The 11,544-nt window shown below is 36.1% G+C and overlaps 1 protein-coding gene across 1 annotated transcript in view; it reads right to left on the minus strand.

Annotated features, from left to right (window-relative positions):
* The window catches only part of PIK3R3 (phosphoinositide-3-kinase regulatory subunit 3), a 142,474-nt gene that overhangs the window by 25,301 nt on the left and 105,629 nt on the right, over positions 1 to 11,544 (minus strand). The window contains exons 4-5 of the mRNA XM_040470090.1: positions 5,855 to 6,035; positions 5,280 to 5,405 (exon numbers count right to left, since the gene is read on the minus strand). Coding sequence (XP_040326024.1) covers positions 5,280 to 5,405; positions 5,855 to 6,035 — 307 coding nt within the window. The remainder of the gene's footprint in view (positions 1 to 5,279; positions 5,406 to 5,854; positions 6,036 to 11,544) is intronic.

Consider the following 11,544-nt stretch of genomic DNA (forward strand, 5'->3'; position numbering starts at 1 on the left):
GTATTCTATACACTAGCAACTGTGTATAGAATATTCTGTATTCTATATACTAGCAGGGAAAGTAAGGATATAATCCCATCAACAACAGCATCAAAAAGAATAAAATATTTAGGAATAAATTTAACCAAGGAGGTAAGAAACTCATACACTGAAAACTATAAAACAATACTGAAAGAAATTAAAGAAGACATACATAAATGGAAAGACATCTCCTTGTTCATGGATTGGAAGACTTAATATTGTTAAGATAACAATACTTACCCAAAATAATATACAGATTCAATGCAATCTCTATCAAAATCCCAACTGCATTTTTTTTTACAGAAACAGAAAAACTCAACCTCAAATTCATATGGAATTGAAAGGGACCTAGAATAGCCAAAACAATCTTGAAAAAGAACGAAGTTGGAAGATTCACACCTGCTGATTTCAAAGCTTATTAAGAAGCTATGTTAATAGTTTAACATATTTTGAATATGGTAATGACATAAGGATAGACATGCAGACCAAGAGAGTGCAACAGGAAGCCCAAAAATAAACCCTCACACCTATGATCTATGTCTCAATTCAGTAAATATCCCAAGACCATTCAATGGAGAAATGGTGTTGGGACCACAGTGCAGGGAAAATGTATTTTCACATGTACAACAATAAAGCTGGGACCTTAACTCACATCACATATAAAAGTTAACTCAAAATGGATCAAAGACCTAAATTTAAGAGTAAAAACAATAAACTCTTAGAAGTAAACACTGGAGAAAATATGACATTGGATTTGGCAACAACTTCATGAATATGATAACAAAAGCATAGGCAACAAAATAAAAAAATTGGACTTCATCAAAATTAAGAACATTTGCACATCAAAGGATGATATTAAAAGAGCAAAACAACAACCTACAAAATGGGGAAAATATCTGATAATCATAGATCTGATAAGGGATTAAAAAAAAAAACTCCAAGGGAGGTGCCTCGGTGGTTCAGTCGGTTAAGCAGCTGGCTCTTGGTTTCGGCTCAGGTCATGATCTCATGGTTCATGAGTTTGAGTCTCACATCCAGCTTTGCACTTAGCGTGGAACATGCTTGGGATTCTCTCTGTCTCCCTCTCTCTGTGCCCCTCCCCCACTCACATTCTCTCTCAAAATAAATAAACATAAAAAAAAAAAAAAGAAATTCCTTTAAAAAAAAAACTCCTAAAACTCAACAATAACAAAAACAATATTACTTCATGACTACTAGGGTGGGTATAAAAAAATTAAAGATAAAAAAAAAAATAGTAACAAGTCTTAGAATGTGGAAAAACTGGAATCTTCATGCATTAATGGTAGGAATGTAAAATAGTTTTGCCAGCGTGGAAAACAGTTTGTCAGTTTCTTAAAAGGTTAAACATAGTACCATATGATCCAGCAATTCCACTCCTAGGTATATATCCAAAAGAAATGAAAGCAGAGACTTGAACAGTTATTTGCACACCAGGTTCATAAGCAGGATTATTCACAATGGCTGGAAACTGGAAAATGACCCAATGCCATCAACAGATGAATGGATAAACAAAATGCCATATTCCCCTTCAAATGCAATATCATTCAGCATAAAAAGTGACATTTTGATATATGCTACAACATGTATTTTCCTTGAAAACATTGTAATAAGTGAAGTAAGCGAAAGAACAATTATTATATGATTTCATTTATATAAGGTACTTAGAATAGGCAAATATTACAAGAATGAATTATGGGGGTAACATAGGTAAATATAAAATATATGGTAACAATAAGAGATAAAAACAGAATGATATAAAACAGGGTTATTATATTTAGATACTACATGACACGATATGAAGTTAAATAACTATGATTAAGAATGCATGTTGTAATCCTTAGGACAACTTCCTATGGGGGAAAAAAAAAAAGACAGTCATAGCAAAAAAGCCAGATGAGGAATCAAAATGGAATACTAAAAAATGTTTGACCCAGGGGTGCCTGGGTGACTCAGTCAGTTAAGTGTCCAACTTCGGCTCAGGTCATGATCTCACAGTTTGTGGGTTCGAGCCCCGCATCAGGCTCTGTGCTGACAGCTCAGAGCCTGGAGTCTGCTTCAGATTCTGTGTGTGTGTCTCTCTCTCTGCCCTTCCCCTGCTCATGCTCTCTCTCAAAAATAGACATTAAAAAAAAAAATGTTTGACCCAAAAGACAACCGTGAAAGAGTTGCTGAGGAACAAAAAACAGATAAAGCAAATAGAAAACAAATAGCAAAAAAGTAAACATAAACCCAACCATACCACTAATTATAAGACATACAAATGGATTACACTCTCCAATTAAAAGGCAGAAATTGTCAGGCTGGATTTTTTACAAAGCCATACCCAACTATATATTATTATCTATAAGAGATGCACTTTAACTATAATATAGACACAAACAGATGGAAAATAAAAGGACAGAAAGAGATATATCCTGAAAATAACAAGTATATGAAAGCTGATGGGGATATACTAGAAAAAGTAGACTTTAAGACCAGGAGGATTACCAGATATAAAGAGGAACATTTCATATTGATAAAGGAAAAAATTACTATAAATATGAAGGAACTTAATAGAATTTCAATACACATAAAGCAAAAGCTAACAAAACTAAAAAGATAAATAGACAAACCTACAATTGTAAGTAGAGACTTCAAGATTCCTTCTTTTTTTTTTTTTTTTTTAAATTTTTTTTCAACGTTTATTTATTTTTGGGACAGAGAGAGACAGAGCATGAACAGGGGAGGGGCAGAGAGAGAGGGAGACACAGAATCGGAAACAGGCTCCAGGCTCCGAGCCATCAGCCCAGAGCCCGACGCGGGGCTCGAACTCACGGACCACGAGATCGTGACCTGGCTGAAGTCGGACGCTTAACCGACTGCGCCACCCAGGCGCCCCAAGACCAGGAGGATTACCAGATATAAAGAGGAACATTTCATATTGATAAAGGAAAAAATTACTATAAATATGAAGGAACTTAATAGAATTTCAATACACATAAAGCAAAAGCTAACAAAACTAAAAAGATAAATAGACAAACCTACAATTGTAAGTAGAGACTTCAAGATTCCTTCTAATTAACTGAAAGTACAGGCAAAAAAGAAAATTCAGTAAAGATATGGAATATCTGAATGACACTATGAATCACCTTGACCAAACTGATACTTGGAGAGGACTACACCAACAACTACAAGGGCACTATCCCAACAACTTTACTAGTCTTTGTCAGTGCACAAGTTTACTAAGATAAGGCAGGTTAACTAGGTCGTAAGTCAATAAATTTCAAAACACTGTAACCTTAATGAATATGTTCACTGACTACAGTGAATTAGAAGATATACTAGAAGTAATATATCTACAGAAGCCTCAAATATTTAGAAATTGAAGAACATATGGCCAAAGAAGAAATCACAAGGGAAATTAGAAAATATTTAAAACTGAATAAGGAAAATAACAGTATAACAAAATTTGTAGGATGCACCTATAGCAGTGCTTAGAAGGAAATTTATAGCTTTAAGTGCTTATATTAGAAAATAAAGTTTTGGGGGCACCTGGATGGCTCAGTCAGTTAAGCATCCGACCTCGGCTCAGGTGATGATCTCGCGGTTCACCCACTTCAGGTGAGCGGCAGCCCTGCTTTGGGGGAACTTGAGCCCCACTTCGGGGCTCCGCACTCTCTCTGCCTCTCTGTCTGTCCCTCACTCACTCGTGCTCTCTCCCTCTCTCAAAATAAATGAATGAATGAATGAATAAATAACTGTAAAAAAAAAAAGTTTTAAAGCCAGTGAACAAAATTCACCTCAAGCTAGTAAAAGAAGAGCAAATTAAATTGAAAGCAAAAATAAAAATAAAAAGGAAATAATAAAGAGCAGTAATAATAACACAATAGAAAACAAACACTAGAAAAAACCCACTTACTGTTATGTTCGATAAAGGACTCAGGCAAGTTATTACTGCACTGAGGATTCACTATGAATTTAGTAGAATGGACTAATGCCACCATAACATGGACTAATCAACATAGACTAAAGCTTCTGTAAGTTATTTGACGTTCAAATAACCTGTGTTTCAAAAGAATGTGCATAAGAAACCCAGTTAGATATATTTTCTTAGGCCACCAATGACCCAAATACTGCAATGGATAAACTCCCCTGAAGACTTGCACCTTCATAAAAATTCCTAGCACCTTTTATATATTATATAATAACTTAGGGCAAATTAAGCCAATCCAAATGTAACTAAAAAAAATCAAAAACAGTTCTAGGAAAAGAACTAGGAAAAAACAGATCTAGGAAAAGAACTAGGTTACTCTTCAGAATTTTGTTCTATCACATATATAAGATAAAAGAAATATTATTAAGCTTTATGATCCAGAAACTGTGTGGTTAAGACTAGTAGTGGTCTTGGGCGTCTGGGTAGCTCAGTTGCTTGGGCATCTGATTCTTGATTTCGGCTCAAGTCATGATCTCATGGTTTGGGAGTTCGAGCCCCGAGTCAGGCTCTGCAGTGATAGAGGATTCTCTCTCTACCCCTCCCCAGCTCATGGCATTTTCTCTCTCTCTCTCTCTCTCTCTAAATAAATTTTAAAAATAAATAAAATAAACTTAAAAAAAACAAACAAACTACCAGTGGTCTCATAATTACATTAGTTCCTTCTTCCTCAGAAACCTCTCAAATATTAGTCGGGCACACCTGACCAAATAACTAGCTTTCTTCACCTCCACTACAGCGTTGTGACCTGCAGCTGCCTTGCCAGTAGGATGAAAGTAGAAGCAGTGTGTACTTCTTCTAGGAAGTAGCCTTAAAAACAGGAAACTGCTTTCTGTTTCTATTCTTCCTTCTTGTTTGCTAGAATATTGTTGTGATGACTGATACTGGAGTAAGCCAACTTCTACAGATAGCAAAGCATCAAAACAGAAGAACCCTAACCCCTAATGACTGTGGAGTTGACATAATATCCTTGGCACTGCCTATACATGACAGAAAAGTAAATTTCTATCTGAAGCCTTTGCTATTTTGTTATTTTTTATCACCTGCAGTCAAACCTTATCCTAGTTACTACTAACTGAAAAAAAATTATGCCCTTAACCAATAAGAAAGTGATTTACAAATGAGAGAAGAATTTGTATCACTCCAAAGTCTCAAAAAGGTTGTGTAAGATATTAAAACAGCTAAAGATTGTCAGGTGAATTACAGAAAATCTAATGTAATTATAACATTGCATACTTGCTGGGCTAACCAACAAAAATATACTAACCTGTGATGTTCTGGTATATTCCTCATATAGCCTGTCATACTCCTTACTCTTTTCCTGATACTGAGAGTGGTACTCTTGGAGTTTTTTACCTACTGCATCAATGTTATCTTCTTTTACCAATTGATCCTATACAGTTAAAAAAAAAGAAATAAAGAATGTTAAGAATTCTGACACATGAATTTTTCCACACCTATTTATTTTTAAATTGCATTTCTACTATAAGTTTAAGTCACTGTATTAGTATCAAGCATCCAAAAGCACTAAATTCTTTTGTTAACACTATTATAAGCCTTTAGATTATATCAAAATAGTTAATATTTTAAAAATTAAGAAATGAAGTATAAATAGGAAACAAACAGAAGTATTTTTATATAAAGTTAGTAAATACATGCAACCAGCTATTAAGGAATAGTAGCCACAGAATAAGTTCCAAAAATATCTTACATCTTAAGTAGGAAATTTAAAATGACTACATTTCTTTTTTTTTTTCTTTTTTTAAACTGATAAGCCTGGTAAATTAAAATGAAATGATGTTAAAAATGACTTGTTGAATAACTATCAAGAACTAATCATACCTGTTGGTATCTGGACACTGGGTACATGAGCTTCACATCAAGTTTGGGATTGTACTGAGCAAGAGATTCATGATGATAGTGGTTAATGAGCTCCACCACAGAATTAAATGTCAGAGGATCAGAAAAGCCGTATTTACCATCTCGATGATAGATCTTTATTAACTTATTATTGCCTCCCTTCCTGTGAACAAAACAACAACTGTAGATTTTTTTTCCAAAAATTCTATCAAAGTACTATTTTCATATATGTTTCCATATAATTATGTGTGTAAAAGTACATACAATATCTTATCATTTTAACAACTATTTCTTTTGTCTATAAAATATCTTGGTTACTAAAGGTCAATATACCTAACCAGAAAAATAACTAAAACAAAAGTAAATTATATCTTTTGTTTATTTTCTGAATGAATTTTTAAATTTAAATTCGATTAATATTTTTTCAGGAAGAACAGAGATAATCTCTTTAGGACCTAAAGATATGTGATTGTGTGTCTTTGGAGGGAAGCAGAAGCCATTTCTGTATGAAGGGGGATGATAAACATTTGTCACACAGAAATCACCAACACATTCAAGGTTTTATTGTGAATGCCCAAACATAATTAAGCTCCTTGAATGATTTATAACTGAGTAATTTAATCTAGTACCTTGAATTATTTTGTCTTTTATATTTGCTTATAATTCTTGGAAATGACTATTTATTTAAACCATCACAATAAGTAAATGATTCAATTGTCATTCAACTGTTTTATAAGGTATAGCTTTTGAAGAATCGTTTATATTAGAATAGTAATTTGACTCTTTTGTTTACTGAGTCATATCCAATGTTTCCTTAAAGATAATATATAACCAAAGCTTAAAATGGCAGTGTTTTCCAAGTCCCACACAGTATAATCAAACCACAGCAGGTTGATTCATTCTATCAAGCAAAACACTGCACCATTCCCACTCAACTCTTCTTATAATACATGCGGACTTAATGGGGGGAAAATATGTCTCTACATCTCTTTCTGCCATGCTATTACACATAATAAAAGAGACACTGGGATTTGTCAATGCCTCATTGACAAATGAAAGGTCAAACACAATAGGTTCAATCTATGGATTGATTTAATAATGCTTATAGAAAGTCAAGATTTAGATGGATGAAGAACTATTCCTACAAAATATGTATCGGAAGGACCACCTAATCTTATGTAGTTACTATAGGTGTGTATACCCACACATATATTCACAATAAATACAACCTGGTCTCTCTAGAGAAAAGTAAAAAAGGCACTCATTCATTCAAAATTTTTGAATATCTGCTATATGCCAGGAACTGTACGAGGTACAGTGCATATAATGATGAACAAGCCAGACTTCCAATTTAGGAGCATGAGGAATGTATTTCTATCTTTAAGTTTATAAAGAAGATGAAGAATTTCTCATTAAGATAGAATATAACAACAAACAGCTAGATATATCAAATGGTAATACGTCCTACGGAAAAAAATAAAGCAGAGTAAAGGCAAGAGATAGTTCTGGGGGTGCAGGGATTTCTTTTTTATATATATTGCACAAAGAAAACCACTCTATTCAGGTGACATTTAAGCAGAGTCCTAAATGAAGTGAGGGAAGTAGCACAGCAGGTATATAAGGGTCCAAGCAGAGGGAACAGCAAGTGCAAAGCCCCTGAGGTAGAAGCATGTTTGGCATGTTCAAGGAACAGCAAGGAGGCCAATGACACTGGGGCTGAATGAGCAAAAGGGAGAATACTAGTAGGAGAGAAGTAAGAGACGTAAAAGGAGATCATATCATGTAACAACCTGTAAGCCATCTTAAGGGTATTGACTTTTACTGAATAAGATGGGAAAACACAAGAGGATTCTGAGCCGAATGATACCATCTCTCATGTATTTTAAAAGGCTCACTCTAGCTGCTGGGGTGAGAAGAAACCATTCAAAATGAGCAGGTGTAGAAGTAGAAAGATCAGTTGGGAGACTATTAAAATAATCTAGGCAAGAGAGATGGCATCCATCCTGAACAAAGACGATATAGTGAGAAATGGTGGGACGCTGAATATATTTTGAAGAGAGAGCCTACCAGACATGCTGATGGCATAGACATAGATGGGTAGAAGAGAGAGAAACAACATAAAGATGATTTCAAGTTTTTTATCTTAAGCAATTAGAAGAATGGAATTGTTATTTATCGAAATGAAGAAGGCTGTATAAAAAGAACATGTTTAAAGGGGAAAAATATTTTGCTTTTAGACATGTTAAGATTGAGATGCCTAATGAATGTACAAGAGTAGACAATCCAGCAACCTATTTGAAGAATCTAAAGTTCAGGAGAAAGGTCTGGGCTAGAGTTATAGAATCAAGAGCTGTCAGTCTACAGATGTTATTTGAAATGAGTACAGTCAAATAAGAGAAGAGGTCCAAGGTCTAAGTCCTGGGGTTCACCAATGGTTAGTAGTTAGGAAGATGAGGAAGAACCAGCAAAAGAAACCAAGAGACCAATTAATAAAGTAAAAGGAGAACTAAGAACATGATATATATATAATATATCATGTGATATATATCATATATATGTGATATATCATATGATATATATATTATATATATCATATATATTATTTTGAAAGAGACAGGGTGAGTGGGGGAGGGGCAGAGAGAGAGAGAGAGAGAGAGAGAGAGAGAGAGAGAATCTCAAGCAGACCCCACACTGTCCATAAACAAGATCATGAGCAAGCCAAAACCAAAAGTCAGACCTTAACAGACTGAGCTACTCAGGCGCCCCAGCATGGTACATTTTTAAGAAAGCATTTCAACCCAGAGAAAATGATCAACCAGGTAAATGCTAACAGGTTTTGATAAAGAAGGGATCATTAAGTGATCTGGACAAAATGGTTTCCATGGGATGCTAAGGTGAAAGCCTGACTAGAATGGACTAAAGAGAATGAAATAAGAAGGAAAAGAAATGCCAACAGACAACTGTCTTGAGGAGTACTGCTGTAAACAGGGAGCAGAGAAATAGGGAAGTATTTGGAAAGGGATACGGTCAAGGGAATTTTCCTTCTTTATTATTCTTAAATGGGAGATAGTATCACATATTTATATGCTGATGAGAATGGCTCAGTAGAGAGATAAAACTGATGATCACCAAGAGGACTGACAAGATAATTCCTAATGTATGTCCTTGAGAAGAATAGATGGATGGGATGGGATTTGGCCCACAAGTAGTGAGATGGATCTTGGACAAAACTTGAACAGTCATCCACTGGAACAGGAGAAAGGGTATTCATATTCAGATGCAAATATGTTGATAGCTGTGGCAACAGGACCAATGGGGAGTTAGGTATCTTCCGACAACTTCAATGTTACCAGTGAAACAGGAAGCAATTTCCTTAGGTAGAAAGGGGAAAATGAGTTGTTCAAAGAAAAAAAAAAAGAAAGAATATGTGAAATTGTCATCTTGGGGGGCACCTGAGTGGCTCAGTCGGTTAAGAATCGGACTTCGGCTCAGGTCATGATTTCACGGTTCATGAGTTCGAGCCCTGCTTTGGGTGAGCACGAGCCCCACTCTGGGTGAGCTTGAGCTCCACTTTGGGTGAGCTCCGCTTCAGGTATGCCCCATTTTTCTCTCCCTCCCCCTCTCTCACTTTTGCCCTCTCTCTCTCTCTCAAAAAAAAAAAAAAAAAAAAGAGAAAAATTGTCATCTAGGAAAGTGAGAGAGCAAACAGATTGCAGAGATGCAGAAATTCAGCTAAGCAGTACTAAACGCCCATGTAAGATTAATAGTCATGAATTTTAAGTGAAGCCAGTGAGCACAGTGTATTTTTCTTCACATTCAGCTACTTAGGTATAGGCAAGGAATAGATAAAGAGTTGAATTTAACAAGTGTAGGAATACAGTTAGGGAACTACAACGGAGGGGAAAAAGGAGCAAGTTTATTGAGGATATATTCATGAGGCTAATTTTAATAATAGACTATGGACTCTAAGCAGAGAGGGAAGAAAGTGAGGACATGAAGGAACTAAATAATGGTCAATTTTTAATTATATGTCTCTTTCCCTCACTATACCCTTCTTAAACAGAAGAATTATGCTATCCCTTCTTGTATTCTACCACCTGGCCTAATGCCTGGCATACAGCAAATTCCTAAAGATTTAACTATCCAGATTTTCTACAATGAGTTCTATTTAAGATGGTTTACTAAATTGGAAAACTTCTATTTCCTTATCACCTACCCTTTACAGTCTGATTTCACTCTCATTTGAGAGTCACCAACTTTTACTAAATTCAGACTCTGCCTGCCTCCTCCCTCCACCCCAGGCTTAGATTCTTTGCAATGGCTTAAGATTTCTACTCTCCCTACTTTCTCTCCCTACCCATTTAATATTTTGTCTTCCCATTACTTATATGACATTACAGTTTTTTAAATTTTTATTTACTTATTTTGAGAGAGAGAGAGAGAGAGAGGGAGCAGAGGAGGGGCAGACAGAGGAAGAGACAGAATCCCAACCAGGCTCTGTGCTGTCATCATAGTGCCCAATGCAGGACTCGAACTCATGAACTGTGAGATCATGACCTGAGCTGAGATCAAGAATTGGACAATTAGGGGCGCCTGGGTGGTGCAGTCGGTTAAGCGTCCGACTTCAGCCAGGTCACGATCTCGCGGTCCATGAGTTCGAGCCCCGCGTTGGGCTCTGGGCTGATGGCTCAGAGCCTGGAGCCTGTTTCCGATTCTGTGTCTCCCTCTCACTCTGCCCCTCCCCCGTTCATGCTCTGTCTCTCTCTGTCCCAAAAATAAATAAACGTTGAAAAAAAAAAAAAAAGAATGGGACAGTTAGCCAACTGAGCTACCCAGGTGCCCCTATGACATTACACTTTTGTCTCAACCTGTTAGACTGTTCTTCCTCAGCTCCTTCCTGTTGGTAAACACAGTCTCTAAAAATACTTGCCTTCAGCCTCTACCTTTTCTTCCCTATATATATTCTTTCCTTAAAATCCCATTTATTCTATGGAGATGGTACCTGAATCTTTTTCTAGTTCTATGCTCTCCTCTAAGCATTAAACCTACATTTCTAGCTCTACTCTAGATACACTTTTTCTGGAAGTTCTGGAGCAGCTAAAAACCAACATCTTTCCCCTATTCTCTATAAAACAACTGCTTCTGACTTGCCTATTTCTATAAATGGCACATTCATTCTAAGCCCAACAGGCTCAAATGAATCATCTTTACTCCACCCCAACCTCATACCTACTCTATTATTAAATCCCTTGGCTCTTAGCTCCATATTGCCTCTTACTTTGATTCCTCAACTCCTTTCCTACAGCCACTATCCCAGCTAATAGTGTATTCCATCTTTCCATCATATCATTCCCCTGCTTAAAAAACCATTCTTGGGTTTGGTTTTTTTGGTTGCTGTTGTGCTTTTTGTTTGTTTTTTTTTTCACTTAGAAATAAAATTTGGGGTGCCTGGGTGGCTCAGTTGGTTAAGCATCTGACTGTTGGTTTCAGGTCATGATCTCACGGTTGATGGGCTTGAGCCTTGTGTTGGGCTCTGTGCTGACAGCATGGAGTCTGCTTGGGCTTCTCTCACTCTCTCTGCTCCTCCCCTACTCCTACACACACACTCTGAAAGAAAGAAAGAAAGAAAGAAAGAAAGAAAGAAAGAAAGAAAGAAAGAAAGAAAGAAAGAA

Source organism: Herpailurus yagouaroundi, unplaced genomic scaffold, assembly GCF_014898765.1.
Source record: "Herpailurus yagouaroundi ecotype Mexico unplaced genomic scaffold, PumYag 77, whole genome shotgun sequence".
Lineage (NCBI taxonomy): Eukaryota > Metazoa > Chordata > Mammalia > Carnivora > Felidae > Herpailurus > Herpailurus yagouaroundi.